The 19,212-nt window shown below is 40.8% G+C and overlaps 2 protein-coding genes across 5 annotated transcripts in view; both read left to right on the top strand.

Annotated features, from left to right (window-relative positions):
- The window catches only part of LOC120284925, a 49,979-nt gene extending 48,566 nt beyond the window's left edge, over positions 1-1,413 (top strand). Inside the window, exon 2 of the mRNA XM_039294441.2 lies at positions 1,373-1,413. The gene's annotated coding sequence lies outside the window, so the exon portion shown is untranslated. The remainder of the gene's footprint in view (positions 1-1,372) is intronic.
- Positions 1,414-1,901: 488 nt separating this feature from the next.
- On the top strand, positions 1,902-15,005 carry LOC6727020 (homeotic protein antennapedia). 4 transcript variants are annotated; one of them, XM_016175863.2, is made up of 4 exons: positions 1,902-2,560; positions 2,925-2,963; positions 3,084-3,297; positions 13,309-15,005. In XM_016175863.2, the coding sequence occupies exons 1-4, from the start codon at positions 1,940-1,942 to the stop codon at positions 13,557-13,559; spliced, it is 1,125 nt and encodes a 374-aa protein (XP_016033508.1). In that variant the 5' UTR covers positions 1,902-1,939; the 3' UTR covers positions 13,560-15,005. The 4 variants fall into 4 exon arrangements, with proteins under 4 accessions (XP_016033508.1, XP_016033509.1, XP_016033511.1 ...); XM_016175864.2 differs by having other exon boundaries at positions 3,084-3,309; XM_016175866.2 differs by lacking the exon at positions 2,925-2,963.
- Positions 15,006-19,212: the final 4,207 nt, after the last annotated feature.

Genomic DNA, 19,212 nt, shown 5'->3' with positions numbered 1-19,212 from the left:
CACTGTTCCTGCCCCTCGCCCCACTCCTTATACACCCACATGTCTGATATAGACAGAGATCGGGGCAGAGTCCAGCGATTTGCCAGCATCCGTTTGGCCCTCGACGAACAGACACACAAACAAACACACATTCACAATGAGAGCACTCAACACACAACCACGAACGCACGCTTCCTTCCGCCGCTGCCATTGTCCTTTCGCGCCATTTTGCGCGTCCCGAGACTCCCGCTCAATCGCCATCATTGGGAAATGTGTAATTGAAAGGGAAGCTTTTGGCTTTGGCAGCGTCGGAGGCAAGAAAATTATTTCGTTAACAAAAGGGAAATGCCAGGAAAAGTGGCGGGTAGGGGAGAGCCAGGAAGCGCAGAGAATGCAGGACGAACACAATGCAAAGAGAGAGAGAGAGAGGGGGGAGGGGGACAAGGTTGAAATACTTTAAAGTTTACCATTCCGCTTATTTTATTATGCCCTTTTTTATTGTTTGGGGCCTCGTGCTTTGTACAAGTCGGGGAAGTTTCATTTCCGACAGCAAGTTACCGTTAGTTAGCTGTGGATTTTCGGCAGGGTTGTCACCATCACCACAGACTGAACTCGGAGCGAGCGGGACAGACATGTGAATATGCATGGCTTGGCAGGGAACGTGTGTCTCCGTCTCCCTCTTTATGTCTGGATTATCGTCCAACTGGAGTTGGAGCGGGCAATTTTGTGATTTATGAGGTCAGAGACTCGTGATAATGAGCCAGGAAATTAAATCACTTTGACCGGAAGGATGTCAGGTCAGAAGGGGATAACACAATTGATTTCATATTCATAAATTCAATGAATGTTGTCAGCTTGTCAAGCGCGGGGAAAACGGGGGCAATCGCATGCCAGTGGAAGATCCTTGGTTTGAGGATTACAAAAGTTTTCGGGGGGACATTGCAGAATGTCATCTTGGCTTGACTTGTGAAATTTCTGCAATAAGGGCGACTGCAGGGTTCTCAGGGGGTATAATGTTGAGCATAAATTCCTGTATAACATGGCAACATAACAAATCGATTAATATAATTTTAAATTTTTGTTGACTTTCATCTTAACAATTCGGGTAAAGCACTGGTAATCAATATGCCGAAAGATAATCGGTAATCTTGAAACAGAAATCACACACCCTACAAACTCTTCCCGCTCCCAAAGTACAGAATCTTTGGCATATTTTTAAGAACTCGTCGATGCGTACAAGAAACAATTTATTAGCGAACTCCACATGTTGCTCCCATCTTAGGAAACATGTGAAATCAGACTGCCAAAATCCCACTCAAAATTCACTATACATTAATACTTTGAGAAGAGCACACCAATAATAGCATCATATCTCGCTTTAAATTCTTTACAGAGTTTCAAAATCAAAATTGAGGAATACCAACTAGAGGATAAGGCTACATAAGGATCAAAAAACACCAAGGAGACGAGATTTTCTACCAAATCGAGGGACGAGTGGCAGGTTAATTTCGTCATTTTTGGCCAAGACAGCAAATAGAGGAACAGCAAAGCGAAAATCATTTTATACCTCACACAACAACTACACACTAACTAAGATTAGGCTACGCAACTGTACATTGTACTTAAGTGTTCAAAGTATATTTAGGTAAGTATGCTACGGCAAAGATGATGATCAGCGATAATTAGCCATATATCACCGCGTTTTATAACAAACACGGCAGTACGGCTAAAAATGTCGCTGATTTATTTGTCTTTTAAATATCCATTGCAATATTATTCTAATTTGTGTTTTCTTATCATCCAGTTTACTTTGTATATAAGAAAAGTAGCTAAAAGCACGCGGACAGGGAGGCAGGAGCACCACAGTCACTAGCCACTAAGCAGAGTCACAGTCACGATCACGTTCACTCCAGGATCAGGACTCGGGGCGGGATCAGCAGACGCTGAGGAAGCTGCCACGATGACGATGAGTACAAACAACTGCGAGAGCATGACCTCGTACTTCACCAACTCGTACATGGGGGCGGACATGCATCATGGCCACTACCCGGGCAACGGGGTCACCGACCTGGACGCCCAGCAGATGCACCACTACAGCCAGAACGCGAATCACCAGGGCAACATGCCCTACCCGCGCTTCCCGCCCTACGACCGCATGCCCTACTACAATGGCCAGGGGATGGACCAGCAGCAGCAGCACCAGGTCTACTCCCGCCCGGACAGCCCCTCCAGCCAGGTGGGCGGGGTCATGCCCCAGGCGCAGACCAACGGTCAGTTGGGTGTTCCCCAGCAGCAACAGCAGCAGCAGCAACAGCCCTCGCAGAACCAGCAGCAACAGCAGGCGCAGCAGGCCCCGCAGCAACTGCAGCAGCAGCTGCCGCAGGTGACGCAACAGGTGACACATCCGCAGCAGCAACAACAGCAGCCCGTGGTCTACGCCAGCTGCAAGTTGCAGGCGGCCGTCGGCGGACTGGGCATGGTTCCTGAGGGAGGATCGCCTCCTCTGGTGGATCAGATGTCCGGTCACCACATGAACGCCCAGATGACGCTGCCCCATCACATGGGACATCCGCAAGCGCAGGTAAGCATGGATCTTATATGGTAGCTTTTATGGTTTGCTAAGGCTTAGATACACGGTTACCAATGGCTTTGGGAAATATTTTTTATTGGCATTAACTTGACAGGGTTATTGACATGATCCTTTGTAACCTAAAGTAATTATAGAAAATTAAGACTAGTTACTTTTTTCGCTTCCTATAACAAGAACATGAACCCAACAAGGGCAATTAAACTTTCTTTATTAAATCTTCCTATATGGTTAATTGTTGTTTATTTTTTTTTACTAATTTCACAACTTGAAATCCTTATACCACCCGCATATTTCGCAAACCACTTAACGCTTTTCCCATCTTTTTCACTGCCGCTTTTGCCGCTCGCACCTGCAGTTGGGCTATACGGACGTTGGAGTTCCCGACGTGACAGAGGTAAGATCGAGTCCACATTGCGCTTGTCACCTACTTCAACTTCCGCTAAAATCGGTTGCTGGTTTATAGATATACCCCTTAAATTACGATATCACTAATCTAAAAACTTACCCATCACAGGTCCATCAGAACCATCACAACATGGGCATGTACCAGCAGCAGTCGGGAGTTCCGCCGGTGGGTGCCCCACCTCAGGGCATGATGCACCAGGGCCAGGGTCCTCCACAGATGCACCAGGGACATCCTGGCCAACACACGCCTCCTTCCCAAAACCCGAACTCGCAGTCCTCGGGGATGCCGTCTCCACTGTATCCCTGGATGCGAAGTCAGTTTGGTAAGTGTCAAGGAAAGTGATCGACAATTCCACGAAACGTATTAAGTGGAATTTTTCTTCTTCTTATCGTAGTGGGTTGAAGTAGTTAGTTCCCCGTTTAGAATTGGTCGTAGTTCCCATTAGAATCGTAACTGTGCATACAACAGCTAGAGCTGTATTATCATAAAATTAATAATACCATAACTTTTACAGCGAACCTCGTGCTGCGAAGCAAAGCAGTAGGAAGCAGTCAAGATATACTGCTTTATTTTGTACTTACTGCTTGATATTAGATCACTAAGCAAGCAGTGCGTGCAAGCAGTTCGCGAAGATCGGGCAGACGTTAAGAATTTAAAAATGTTTTTGTTTGCAAAAGGAAGTACACTCCTCACTTTTCAATTTTGTATTTAAAATTCGAGCAAATATATATATTATATATATAATATATTTAAAGTAAAAAAGCTCAAACTTAAAGTATTATGTATGTTTCGTATTTTTGAAATACTCCAAAAGTTTATTATAAAATGCAATATACATAATCATTTTTTGTATCCCATTTAGTCACTTGAAATACAGAAAATGTAAGTTTCAGAAATGGAATAGACAAAAAAATATTTCGCTTTGTCTTAACTTATTTATTTAAATAAATTTTAAGCCCCAAAGCGACTCTAGCTTCATGCCAAACTCGTACCTTAAATATTTTGATTTTGTTTGCATTTGACTGAGAACGTTTCGTCGACGACCTTGACACGTCCGGGTAATTTCACTTTATTGCCTTGGCCAATTGCTTGACATCGTCCGTAATCCATCTGCAAAGACATTCCGATACCTGACATTTGTTCAAATTTGCGAATTTCCCAAATCCGTGCAAATCGATGAATGCAGGCAGATGATAGACGAAAGAGGTTGCGGAAGAGGTGCTCCTTGGTTCCCGCTTGCCCAGAAGATCGCAGCACAGGAGGCGGTCCTGCCAGCTAATGCAAATTGACAATAGCTCGAAATCGTGCAAGAAAAAGGTTTGCCAAAACCCTAGGCGTAACTAATGAGGGCTGGAAAATAGAGCACACTGACTGCATGTGGTTCTGCTTCAGGCTTAGAGGATGTTGCATAAGTGGGGATAGGGCTCGCCCGCATTTCGAGCGAAAAAGGTGTACGGACTAGAAGGAGAGTCCTTTCCGAATATAGAATTCCAATGGCATGTCACTTTCCTCGGAGAAAGTGAAAGCAGGCCTCAAGTGGTCGGTCCCTTTGCCTCGCCCTCCAGCTGACCTGCTCCCTGGTCATTACGCAGTCCAAGGAGCTCGAGCTCTCCCCATACCCAGCTCTCGATGCTGTTGTGGTTTTTTGTTTGTAGCCGGCTGTATTTTTTCGCCAAAGCCAGATTGAGATGTAAAGCAGAATTGATGAGCGCCATTAGTTACACGTTATGTGCAATGGATGCCATCAATTTATTAATCTCCAGAACACGCCGAGGCTCCATTCATAGCACCACTCCGCACTGGCCACTTCGTCGTCTTAATCCCCTCCCTCATCCGCGGCAGCGGTGCAAAAAATAAAAAGAACGCGCCTCAAAAAATAAAGCGATGGAAGGCAGGCTCCGCGGTGACATGAAGTTTTCCCCTCTTTTCTCTTATTATATACTCTTTTCTGGACTTTTTGCTCCTTTCCTTTATTAAAAATTAAGCGGTCAGAGAGGATGAGGAGGAGGGAGCCTGGAGAACTAAAGCTGGAGTTGGCCCAAAGCTCGGTCTGCATCTCCCGCGGCGGCAACTGCGGCATTCTCACTGTGCCACAACATGATCCCGGGCTTAAGTTACGATGATTAAATGCATACGAGTTTATTTCTGCTTAGGTTTTTGCCTCGCCTGCGCTGCTCCTCCTCCTCCGAGCTCGCTGCATTTTGCATAGCCCAAGAAAACTCGGAGACAGTGGGACAAATTCTCGAAGATTGGGCAAGGGCCTCAGGCGTCTGGCGAATTGGATGAGATCAATATTGAGGGATTGGCTAGATCAGGGTTGGTCTGGGTGACAGTTACAGTTACTTCTGGTATTTGTTTTTATTTATTTATTTTGAAAACTAATATATACCTCTCCATTCTTAGAGCTACTACCTTTCCTTAAGGCTTTTGCCGTGTGTTACATATTTCTGGATCAATTTGGAAAACCCTTTTCTATACTGCAATATCCATTAGTTTTTAAATAAATCTCATAAATATTTCGCCTTGTATCCCAACTCCACTGTAACACGATTGCAACTACTTAACGCCTGGACATTTTTCAAGCGTGCATTAGGCAACAACTAAGGCGAACAAATAAAAAGATAAAGGTGCCACAAAGGTTCCGATCGTGACTGGGCAGGGCGAGAAGAGTCTGCTCAGGGTCTCCCGATGCCAGAGAAGTGTAGGGAAACGAAGCTTCGTTTCAATTAAGTTGTTACTCATGGATGGCAGTCAGCACAATAGGACCTGGAACCTCTTTGGCCCTTCAGTCGGCTTTCCTGACTTAATGTTGTTTGGATATTTACCAAGTTCAGCTCGATTTCCGCCCCTTTCCTCCTTTTTATCTCGCTTCTATTTGAAAATTCGCTGGCGAGTAGGGGAGGAAATTGCATCCTTTGGATGCGGCTTGCTCTTATTGTGGTCCTCGAGTTTTGGGGTCATAAATTAAAGCGACAGTCAACAAATTTTTGCAACAAGTGTTTGCCTGGCCTCCTGTGCTTTTATTTCCACACAGAGAACAAATACCCCTTAAAGTTGATAGTTTATTCAAAGAGTGAGGAACAACAAAAATTCCCCTGCTTGTGGTCATTTTTAGCATGAAGATACTAAATATAATAATTACCATTATTTAAAAAAGGCATTTTTAGCCTGTAGAGCGAGTCCAGTAACCGTTTTTATGTAAGCCACATTTAATTGACTAGGATTGTTGTAGATTCTTTTTCTCCCATTTAAATCGCTAACAGTGCATTTATTGGCCACCTAAGGTACGGTGTTGTTGCTCTCGAGTAAATGCATTTTTTATTGCCGCTGTCAGAGGCGCTCATTGTGATTCACTCAGATTGCCTGGGAAATCTCTCGCTTACACAAAATGGAAATATTTATGCCAGCGGAGCCAAAGCTGAGCACTTTTCAATTCTGGCCAGGACGAGCGGGAAAAGTGCACTTCATTGAGCGCATTATAAGCGACAGTTTCCACTCCTCTACCCCTGAAAGCTGTCAGTGGGGTTCAAGACAATGAAAAGAACTTCTCGCTGGCCAAAAAGTTGCACGTTGTCTGCTGGAAAAACTTTTGCTCTGGCTTTGGTAAAACGTTGATCCCGGCCATCATCCGTTTGGCATTTGCCGAGATCCACGGAGCGGAGGGCGAACTTTTCCATCCTTGGACTTTGTTGTCTGTTGGCGCTGCACTTAATGTCCTGGAGAGTTTTGCTTAACTTGAGGATTTGCGCGCAAACTACTTTTCGATGGCACGAGAGCGACAGTGGGCGGTGGGAGGAGGACAACTACTTAGGCAGACGATTGGCCCGGCTTAGATGTGTCCACCCAAAGTGAAATTGTGTTAACGTATTTTCCTCTGCCATTCCTTAGGATTTACATACCCTATACCGAAGTTCCATTGAAGCTGGGGATAGCTGTATTCTTATATTGAGTTTACAACCAATGACAAAGAAATAATAGGCTTAAAAGTCTATTATTATTATGATCTTAAACCTATGAATACGTAGTTAGCTGAAAGATATCCGATTTGCTGTAAATTATTTCAAATATTAGAGCAAACTATTGGATACCAGGTATTCATAGTTCCAATCACTATACCATCCCTTTTTTTTCGTTTTTTTGCCGCTGGCAATTTAAGCGGGCGGATCAAAAGATAATTTGCCAAGTGCGTGAAGATTTTTTCTAAATATATTCGCATACATATAGAAGAACTCACCCCTCTGACAGGGTCTGTCAAAAAATTTGAGCAACGTGAAGCACAAAAAATGACACAGGAACTTTGGGGATTTCCAGCCCACAACACATACAAACATTCTGTGGCGTTGGGTGGAAAAGTTTAATAAAGCGCAGCAAATGCGAAGAGGAAATTTCGCTTTTATTTCGGCAGAACCACCCCCCTTTCTCCACGCGCACGCCCCCGCCCCTGGCTTTGTGGCCAGCTGAGGAGCGCAAAATAATGGCAACAGCTCGCCAAAGGTCCTTGGGGGCCCAGAACTCGGAGATGGGTCAGTTTTGGACATGGGAGAGGCATTCGGGGCCTTGTGGCTCAATCGCAGCTCTGTTTTCGGATTCCATTTTTTCTTCATCTTCCGTTCTGCTCGGGGCCGCTGCTGTTTTTGTATTTTGGGATTTGGCCAACCTTTTGACAAATTACGAATATTATTCATGCAGCAATGAAGTGAGGAAGCTCTTGTCGTCCCTCGCCCACCTTTTGGGCCTCCTGCGGTCGCAATTCGGCGTTTGGATTCCTTTTAAAATGTATCTGACGGCAGAATTGGAATGCAGGAACATCCTAGCTATTTAGGAATTATTAATTGAGGTTATGGAGGAAGGACGATAGCCTCTCGAAGTGTAAGCCCTTTGCAATTATTTCAATTAGGGATAATGACCAACTCAAGACACATACATATATGTGAACAAGGATAATAGAAAATATATACTGAATACTTACAAAACTTACAAAATGAGGGAGCACTTACAAATTTTCACAATCAAATGATATTTAAATATAATGGTATTGCCTTATATTTGTGGTTTTGATGTGGTTGTGGAGTCGCATTCCTTTATTTGCTTTCATCATAGTTGTGATTAACCAGGCCCACTAGCCTAATTCTTATTGAAAAACGGCTTTCTCTCCAGTTTCCGCCCCAGCATCCTGTTCTCTTGCTCCTCTCCCTCTGCCGCGGCCGACGTCGACGGCGTCAATGTCAGCCACATGTTTCTGTTTCAATGGCTGCCGGCCAGCGGCCATTAGAGAAAACGGGATGGTATGATATGAGCCTGACTGAATGCCTGCTCTCTCTCGCGTTTCTCGCATAGCGTGTTTTAGTCAGCTGTCAAATATTTTGACATGGGTAGCCATGGCCACATTGAGCATCCAAAATGGGGAATGGAAGACATACACTGAAAAAAGCCTATCTTTTGTTTTCATTCTTGAATAGTCGCACCTGCTATATCACCTGCTATCATATTATTCGATACTACCTTTTATATATTAGAAAGATATTAAAATATTTGTGTACGATATTAATATATTATTATATGATATCTAACGTATTTAAGCACTTATGTAGGTATTGACAGGGCTTCTAAATTAAATAAAATGAAATGATGACCATCGTTTTTTTAAGTGTAGCATACCGAAACGGTGGTAAGAAAGCGAAGCGGCCGAAAAAAGAATAGCCCGCAACAACAATCGGATGGTGCGCATAGTTTTCCTTTTCCCCTCCAGTTCACGTTTTGCTTTTGTTTAAGCGATAACTAAATAAAGTTTAAAGTCCCCCTACACTTTCCCTTTGAATGAATGCATTTATAAGCCCCAAGTCAACTCCTTGGCGATCCTTTCGGTTCTTTTTGGGCTTCATTTTTGTCAACTTTCGTCGATTTTTAACCCTCTTAAGTGCTTAACAAGTCCCAAATTAAAAACGCTGTCGGGTCTCCTGAGATTATAACCAGATGGAAAAGGGTATCCATGGAAATTAAAAAAAGTCTGCCAACAAATGATCAAATGGTCAATGGCAATATTTAATTGTTGCTCTTACCTCGAAAAATAAAAACGAAAATTCTTGAACTTAATTAAAAAAGGGAAAAAAGTGAAATAGCTGACGGGGCGGTCACAGACATCAAACCTCAGAAGGATTTTGGGATGAATATATTCCTGCTCCTTTTGGGTTAACTCCCCGAAGGTTGTGAAAAAACGTCAAGTGGAAAGTTTGCGACGGCAAAAGTACGTCAAATATGCAAAACAATCAAATTGGAGGAAAACTTTTTGGCTGGAACGGAGCACCCACTTCAATTTTCCGCCGAACCACGTCCCTTAACCCTCCTCTGCTTATTTAGCACAAAGTCATCGAATGAGTTGGCAGATTTGCACCAGAACAGCGGGGAGAATGAAGTGACATCAACCAGCGGTATTCCTATTCGTCTTCTTTTTTTACAAAATGCCACACACGAACACTCTTCAGCCGAATGAAAAATTTATCAACTTACGATCATAAATAATAATAATTTTCCAGCTTTGTGGCGGCGGCTTGCTTTTGCCTGTAATTTCCGCAATTAAAAAAACATTTACTCGCGTTTGATGTGAGCTTTTTTTGCTCGATGGCCTGTACTTGTTTACGTTTCGTTTTGTTTGCTGCTAAATGCATTTTTGTATATGTTGCATGACGAGTGGTTTTTGGCCAAGAAAACTGGGAGTGCTGCGGCGACCACCCAAACGCAGTTGCGAATGGATATAGCCTTAACCTGCGGCCAAGTCATCTATTTGAAGGTCATTAGCAGTAATTCCATTCCATTTTGTCTGCGAAAAGGGTTTTGCGAATGGAAACTGGCCAGAAAATTCGTTACAATTTTAAAACAATTATTGGAAATACGTCCTCATAGTAATAAAAACAATCAGCAATTAGAAATTAATACATATTAAATACCGAGTTCCTAGAGTCTCACTATTTTCAAGATTTTTCCCCTAGGATTTATTTTGCATTTTTTCAACTTCCTCGCACGATGCTGGCCATTGTTTTAGTTCCGCTCGGTGTAGCTTGGGTGTGATGAAAAAGCAATCGGTGCCAATATAATAATTCATTGCTGGCATTATAAAATAGAATTTTTTCAGCTATTAAATAATGTTTTTTAATTTTTTCCTGCTTCAACGAATTCCATAAAATGTTGTTAGCAATTATTTTAATGATTTCCTTTAAACGTTAACCGACACACGTACAGCCAATAGCTGCCACTAATGTAATTGTGTGTGCCCCGTTGGTGGCAGACGGAGGGGCTGATAGGGGAAGAAAATGAAATAAAATCCATTATGGAGCCGGAGCAGTGTAATAAACGAGTAAAATGGTTAAAATGGTGGCCTAATCGCAATTTAATTACAATACGCTTTCATATCAAAAAGCATTAATGCTCCCGGTCCACTCGGTACGTCAGTCAACCACTCAGCCACTTTGGATGTATGAGCCGTCGAAGAGGGGCGGGGGTGGTGGCAGCGGGCGGGGGCGTGGCAGGGGAGCGGAGCGGAGAACCTCAGAGGTTTACCTTTGGCTACTTCACATATACTGCTACTCCTCATATTAATTGTTTCACCTTTATTATATTTCTGCTGTTGATACCTCCACCTCGGGTTCCATTTTCCCCCGCTCTTGGCTTCCTCTCTCAAAGCGCCATTAATGCGTTTATAATAATTTCTCAGCGCTGAATTCGAAGCTCCTGCCCAAAAAGGGGCGCCCCAAGTGATCACCACTCGCTCCAAAAGTATCTAAGGAAAACGAGTAATTCATGGTTGTTCCTTACCTCTTCTTTATACATAGTTTTTTCTCCTTTTCTGAGTGATGGCAACATGAAATGTGAAAAGGCATCATTAAAAACAAATTTCTGAGAGCGCCCGCTCTTAAATTGCCAATGCACGCCCCTCCAGACATTCCCCCCGCCCCTCGAAAACTCCATGCCCTCGAGTGTATTTATTTTTCCAGCGAGATCCACGTCTTGTGTGCATAACTTGTAGGTGTTTTCATCAATTAAAATAATCATTTATTTGCAATGCACGAGGGGGGCAGGCGTACAGCTTTGTGTTGCTAATTATCAGCAAAAGCTTCTGTACGTCGAAAGGGAGTGGAAATGCAAATGGTAATGGAAATGGAAATGGTCATGTGCTGAACGTGTACCGGTCGAGAATAAGATAGTAATCAGATGGGAAGTACAGCAATGGTAATGGGCTGACGCAAAAGAAGCGTATTTGATTTGGGAAGTGAGTGATAATTGCAAGCCTTTGTAATCGATTATGATTAAATTAAAATAAATATTTATTTTTTAGTTGCATACATATCCTCCATACATACTCCACACTTGCCAATATCGTACTCCCTGGTACCTCTTCCATTTTGCTATCTATCATCTGGGGTGAAAGTCCAGCCCATTTATTCCGCTCTTAATCTGCTCCTAATACTCAACTCTTTGGACTTCCCCCCGTGGATTCTTCGCAGACTGCACAAGGATGGGTGCGGATGCTGAGGGGGATGACCACGCACGCTTTTTGCCACAAATCTTTCAAGATTTTTTGCCGGCACAGCGACTCGTCTAACTGATGATGATTAAATGCGAACGCCTCGGGTTATAGACATGGCATCAGCCGTGTCATTTAAAAGAAGGTAGCTGCTCTGACCACCGCTGTGCTGGTCCCCAGTGTACATCGCCACCTCCTCCCCCTGTTCTATACGATTTGGATCCGCGCGCCTTAATGGTTGCCGCACAAAAAACAAAAAAAAAAAAAAACAGAGAAAAAATACATAAAAGAGCTTATGATGTAATGACCTCGAGCCAGAGATGGAAGACGCAAAAAATACATAAAATAATAAAATAGAAAAAATCGGTCGAGCGAGTTGAGCAAGACAAATGCTGAAGATGTTATTAAAAAATAGTTAAGACTGCCCACCTCGGGGGCTGCGTTTTTGGGGTGAAGTGGCTTCCACTGATTGCCGCTTGGCGTGGTTGGTCAAAAGCCACCGCAATGCCAATGCTGCTGTGGCCGCCTTTCAATTTCCGGCCGGGCATTTTCCAAACCCTAAAAAACAACTCAGAAAAGCCAGTCAAGAGGCGGACGGGAAAACTCCACCCGAAAATGGCTTCTCACGCTAGCAACCCATTTCAATTACCTACCTTTGCCATTGACAATTATAATATTTGCTGCTGCATATTATATTTGACATATTTTCCCGACATTTTTACGAAGCTCTTTTTTGTCATTACCGAAATTATAATTATAGTAAGTGTCATTAGGCGCCGAACTCATTTGGTTGGTTGCTTTCGAAATGGAGCGGTATCGCGGAGGAGGGGCAGCCTTCGTAATTATGCCGAATTATTTTACAGTTATGCTCAGCTACCGTCCAAAGGGGAGAAGCTCGGGGGGCTGAAGCGGGACTCGAAGGTAAAACTGCACTTGCCTGAATCAGCGGCATGATACCTCTCTGCTTTGCGGACAAAGATAGGGACAGACAGACGGACGAGCAGATGAACGACGGACAGACCGCATTGGGGCATAATTAGTTACCTTGTCTGCTCGCCGCTTGATGTCCATGAAATCTCCGCCGAGTTTAATCCACAAGTAAAAATTTCGGGCATAAACGAACGGTGATTGCTCCAACCTAATATGAATACTTTAAGATTAAGCTATAGGGCAAGCTATTAAGAAAAACTTTTATTGTAAGCTCTCCATCCCCAAAATATTTTAAATTAATTAAATTAAAGAGCAGAATATTTACTTTAGAATTTTAAATAATATAACTTCAAGTGGTAAAAAATTAATAGGTATTAAGAGAACAGTACAACCCCTTAAACAGTATTTTCTGAATGTCCCTTAAACTCGTTTAACCCCAAAAAAGAGTATAGCTTGAAAATTAAACCCGGAGTTCCTATCGGGATGGCCGACAGAGAGGAGGGAGACCTCATCGGCCTCCTACCCCTCATCACAGACCTGTTGTAGGCCCTGTTTTTTCTCTTTTTTTGACAAGTACAAATATCCGAATTCGGTAAGGTTGTCTTTTAATCAGCCTCAGTTTCAGAGACGCAGCGCCCCGCTTCATGTGGTTTTGAGTTACCCATTCCCTGGTCCCTCGTCCAATTCTCCGGGAGAAAAAGAACAAAAAAAAACAAGACAACAATAAATAAATAAGTATATATACATTTACTCCAGCTCTGGTTGTTGTATGCACTTTAGTGGACCTGTAGATATAGTAGAATTTGTTGTCGTTGATTTGGTGGCCGGTCATGCATTGCATTGATTTTAATTGTGAAATTCGTTTTATTTACTTGGAACCAACAGAACGCAAACGCGGAAGGCAGACGTACACCCGGTACCAGACTCTAGAGCTAGAGAAGGAGTTTCACTTTAATCGCTACTTGACCCGTCGGCGAAGGATCGAGATCGCCCACGCCCTGTGTCTCACGGAGCGCCAGATAAAGATTTGGTTCCAGAATCGGCGCATGAAGTGGAAGAAGGAGAACAAGACGAAGGGCGAGCCGGGATCCGGAGGCGAGGGCGACGAGATAACACCACCCAACAGTCCGCAGTAGGATCGACGGAGTCTACCCAGTTAAATGAAATTTCTATCTAAATACAATTTACGTTAGTTCGGAGAGCGCAAATGAATTTACTTCGATCCCAGAGGACTATCTATTAACTATCCAATCCGTTGAACTTCGCGTGAACAAACCTAAACTAAACTAAACAAAGAGCAGAGCTGAGAACTCTACCTACAACTTAGTTAATTGTTATTATTTTCTACTTATTATTTAATTGTACACGAAAGGCAAGTGGAGAAAGCGAAATAAGATAAACGTAAAGATAGCGATTACGATAAAGATACAAGTAAAGCGTAAAACTCAAACAAAACCAACTCATGTGACCTCAGATCTAAATAAGCTATATTTAACTATAATGCATATATATATACACATAAATATATGGATAACTATAAATGATACCAAGTAAAGCTAAAGGCAAGGAGTTATATATAAATAAATATATATGAAGCATATATACTGTAACATTAGATCTACGCGTCATAAGTACTGTACGATTAACTTATATATACACCCCAGCATAAACCCTAAACCTAAAACCTAAACATTAAACTAAATCAATGTTTGTAGCAATCCTAGCGCAAAAATATAAAATAAAATCCAATAAATAAAAATAAAAAACAAATGGCGTCAAAATCCATTGCATGTTGGTTCATAAAACCTATAAATTTTTCGTAACTCTGAACATGATAACAGAAAACTTTGACCTAAGTGAATGTCGCACTTTTAGACAAAGAAATACCAAAACTACGAAAGAAGCGTTGCTTAAAGTAAACTAAACGTTTTACACATACAATAAAAGTAAAACCTATAAACTGGCAGATGCTTAACTATAAATAGAAAGAAATCGCAAAAGATTGGCCAACTTAAAAAAAATAGATGTATATTTCTACGGCAATTTAACTTTCAAAAACTCGCAATTGGGATACTTATGCTTAACCAATTTGAGAGTTCCCCTTTATTTGGCTTAAATACCCATTATATCTATATTTTATTTTATTTGTAATTTCTTGTGCAATTTTTAGTTCTTGCGAAAAAACAAAATTCGAATTAGGTCGAAAAGGATATAAAGTATACCGAATTACAAAAAAATACGAATTGGCAAGTGAGGAAGAAAAATAAAAATTGTTAACAGAGAAACAAAAATCATATGTATAAATAATGAATTCTAACAAAACCCCTGTAAAGTAGTAAATTGAAATGCATTATTATACGAGAATGTAGGGAATCCATTTTGAAAGAGCAACCGAACGATTTAAATATGAATATTTGCCTAACAACTATATTAATGTATGTGTACGTAACTTAAACTCATTTTCCACGCCATCTGTGGAAATCCATATACCAAAGTCAAAGGAACGAAGGAGAAAGAAAAAGGAGGACGGAATGGCAAACTATAAAGTATCATATGTTTATATGTAGATATATATATTTAAACAAGCCTAATACAAAACATGTAACTTTATAGAGCGTTTCGTTTGTAAATTCCCCAGAAATCCCATTTCCCTACCCAACCCGATTCCCAATCCCAGGTGAAAAGACTTGTGATTTGCAATAGAACAGAATAGTCAAGAGATAAAACTTTACGAAGTATTGGCTAAACAACATTGAGAGCAAAATTCAACTCAATCCAGATACGTAACTTTCGGCCTCATTCTGTAAGAAACTAATTATTTAAGTTTCAATTATGAAAATTATTAAGAAAAAAAACGAACAAAAAAACGTAAATATAAAAAAAGTAGAAATTCACAAGAAACAAAATTTGAAAGCGTTGATTAAAATATATATATTTGAAACAAAAAAAAAACATTAATTAAACCCAAACATTTGTGCGAAATTGGAACGAAATGTGGAAGCTAAACAATTTGTTGTAAATAAAATTTAAACTTTAGTGTAAAGAAGAGAACGGAGAATGCAGCGAATGAGCTGCAAAGCGGAAAGCATAAAGAAAATTATAACTAAATTACAAATGAGATTTTGTTTTTATTTGTAATATTTATAATAAAAATATAGTATTTAAAAATTTATAACGAAGCGGCTATTATTAGGAAGGGTTTTTATTTCAGTGAATCCTAGTTGTCTGCAGCTTCTAAGTGCGAAGGTAAGTTTTTTAAATTTAATTACTTTGTATTGAAGTAATCATTTTCTGTATATCCAGGTATCTTAACTGCTCACTAATCGCATGAATGGAGATTTTCTAAGGCCACTGATTACGTCAGACGGTAAGCACTGAATCGATATAACAATTTCACGTGGTACATGTCACTAAACATTTGTTTTTTTCAGGCCTTCGCCGTGAACCATTTTTGAAACGATCTTATTAATCTGACATCATAATAAGCGATTAATCAAGTGGCATTAACAAAGCACTGACCAATGGCCAACCCAGACACCTGAGCCCCGGACCCAAAGACCACGATCAGCAGCTGCTCCACCCGCATAAACTCACTTCGGGTTGACTCAACCCGATCTTTGAGCCAGCCAGGAGCTCAAACAAATTGAAATTTCATTGTTGGCGTAATCGCCAGCGATTTGTAATCGCGAAATTCAGTGAATGTGCTCACGTTTATGTCACAGAATCACATGAATAATCTAGACAGAATTTTGAGTTTGGAAAATGCCCAGCAGACATCCTTGTATGGCTGCTGGCGGAAGAGATGTCAGCTTTCTCACCGAGGTGTTCGGCGCAATCAGAACGCATCCCTAGATGACATAAATAGCCTCCGATTTGAACAGCTGCCAATTTGGACTCACGGATGCGATTTTGAATATGGCATTTCCATGGCCGAATCAGCGACATCGAGAGGACGCATATTCCCACAAATTTCTGCCAACTTTGAGTTCCTATTTGGTTTTCGGTCTACTGAAGTTAATTAAAATGGTTCCTACTTGGCGCTCAAACAGAATTTCATTATGAATCCTACCTAGTGTACTGAGTGTAAATATATAGATCTTAAGGAGCACATACTTATGTCGTGAGTCTCATATTTGATGGGGTGTGATAATGAGTTAAATGGCTTATTACAAAGATATTTTCGAGGGGCAGTTTTGTAATTTCTGCCAAATTATCCATACTGCTTGCGCGATGACATAATTTGCGAGAGCATATCAAAAATAATTTCGATTTCTTGGTGATTCCTATATATAGATAGATTTAATTTATGTAGTTTTATATTGATAATTATTTTAAAAATGTAGTAAGTCGAATGGTTACAATTTTTCATTAAAAGAGAATATTTTCAAATCGGATTTTATTCCGCATAACGAAAAACTTTTGTATTTTTATTTTTGAATTGGAACCCATTGTGTATATTTTTACCTCGTAGAGGTTATGATTCCAGGCAGAACCCAGCAGGATATTCATTTTCTGGCATTTAAATTATATACCTGATCCGTTTTGAAGGATTCTTGGCGAAACTTTCGCATAATTCTTTTTTCTATTGATTTAGTAATATAAGTAGATCATAGTGTTCCAGTTCGGTATATAATAGTTGTATGCCAATAAAACTTAACGGGATCCATTTGATATAAATCAGGGATTAAATCATAAAGCTGTCATAGTAGCAAACGAAAAAATTAATGGAATAGAAAAGATATAATTTTTTATTATTAGCTATACATAGTTTTTTTTTAAATGTTTTTGGATTTGCAAGGGTTTTAAGGTCTTATGAAATTAATTATGAAGAAACAATTCCAGCGATATATAATTGTACAAAAATACAGCAGAAGCAATTCTTATATATAGAGATCAAAAATAAATATAATTTTTCTGCAAAATCAGTCAAATGTCCAAGTATTCACAATAATGGTAAATGATTAATTACGACAGGTAAGGAATGAAAATGTGAATGTTTAATATTTAATCTACCAGTAACCTCCGCCATCTGCGAACAAGCAAACTGCAACATTTGTTAATAGAACCATTTGCCTAGGGCCAACCCGAGATGGATACCAAGACACTTGAGACATCTGACACTTTCGGATCGAGTGAGCGCCATGGAGAAACTATCAATAATCACTTCGCTGGAATTAAGACAACACTTCAAGAAAACTAAGATAAATCATTAATTACGGAAAGCAAATTGAGACCGGTTGAGAATTTGTAGGAACAAAGCAAGATGTCAGAAATCCACTCGAGCTAATAATGAAGACAGCGCGATGTGATCGGACAAGTGCTTGAAGACCGGCTTCACACAATCCATCAATCGATCGGCCATCGATCCATCTCTCGATCCATCAATTCCCATAAATCATTGAAAGGGCGACTGCTTGATAATTAGAAGTGGAAAACAAACTTCATTTGCTTGGTTCCCAGTGCCGAATTCAATTGTGCAAAAAAGCCATTACACATCCTAGCTGGCAATCAGCCAAATGAGCTCCTAATAGAATATTAACTCCCAAAAAGCGATTCGGGCAACCGCCTAACCGACTGCAGTGGTTATCCCGGGAAATTGGAGTCGCATTTGGACTTAGCACACTCACAGATGCAAAGATACGGATACAGATGCAGAGATACCCGAATAGAAGGCAGGTAAACAGGGCCCAGAGTAAACCAGTTATGGGACCAAACCGAACACCGAATCCCAAGTCCGGTTTTGAGTCGAGTTCGAAAATCATTCGAAATTCGAAAATTCGGAGATCGCACCAATACCAGTGCAGCATGTCACCAATACACTGACATTCACCTGAGAGAGAGCGCACCCACACCAGCGAACGTTCGAGTTCGAATTCGACTTCGAGAGCTCGCTGCCGGACCAGAATCCCGGACCCTCGAGCGGACCTGTGCAGTTCCTCCTTTTCAGCCGTGGGATGCGCATGCGATGTCCAAAGGCAAAGCGCTCTACTCCACACCATCAAAAGCACAGCGATACAGAAATAACGGTGGCATGGCCGCTCCACATGCGACGCACTCTACGCACACACTTGTCGCCTCGCTCGCACGCGCACTTGCCCCATGCGCATGCGCGTTGATTGGCTCCGCCCCCGAGTTTCGAAATACTTGACTGACTTTCAATATGGCCGCCGTTTTGACAGCTCCTATTGTTGTGTTTGCTGCTCTTGTGCTAGTATGAGTGGGACGTATTTGGTTAGGGGCAACCATTTGCCGGCGATCCGAGAGAGTCGGCATGCACTTGCCGTCGGCGGAGCGGAAATTAAAACCATAAAGTGAATGCAGATGTTAAATTTTTTTTAAACGAATTATAAAAAGGAGTTTTTTGCATTATATTTAAAATTATTTACCAATCTTTATAAAATGAATGATAATATAGATCAAGATTTCTTTAGTTTTTAACTTAAACTTTCATATTTTAAATGTTTTATTAAATTGATAGAAAGCCATTGCTCAAAAAATTTCACTGGTTTTAAAATAATAAGAAAAATGCATATTCAATGTATAAATAATATTTGTGTCAAACAAAAGAACTTTCATTTTATAATTATTTATACATTTATTTAATATTACATTTATTTGTTTAAATTATAAATAAATACCAAAATTTACATTGGAAAATACAATAATAGTTTTATAATATCTTAAAACAATGTATACATTTTTAAAAATTTGGAATGTCGCATTTATATAGGTGCCGAACTTAAGCACATTTGCATATTTTTTTTAATTAAAAAATCATTATATTATTAT

This window comes from Drosophila simulans, chromosome 3R, assembly GCF_016746395.2.
Source record: "Drosophila simulans strain w501 chromosome 3R, Prin_Dsim_3.1, whole genome shotgun sequence".
Taxonomy (NCBI): domain Eukaryota; kingdom Metazoa; phylum Arthropoda; class Insecta; order Diptera; family Drosophilidae; genus Drosophila; species Drosophila simulans.
Note: the sequence above shows the minus strand (reverse complement) of the source record. Positions and strands in the feature narration are given on the sequence as shown.

What these genes read in the sequence shown, in the direction of transcription:
- LOC6727020 (XM_016175864.2), top strand. Translation starts at nt 1,940, where the DNA reads ATGACGATGAGTACAAACAACTGCGAGAGCATGACCTCGTACTTCACC. An exon ending in GAGTTCCCGACGTGACAGAG is followed by an intron (nt 2,964 to 3,083) that starts GTAAGATCGAGT and finishes TACCCATCACAG; the next exon opens with GTCCATCAGAACCATCACAA. An exon ending in TCAGTTTGGTAAGTGTCAAG is followed by an intron (nt 3,310 to 13,308) that starts GAAAGTGATCGA and finishes TGGAACCAACAG; the next exon opens with AACGCAAACGCGGAAGGCAG.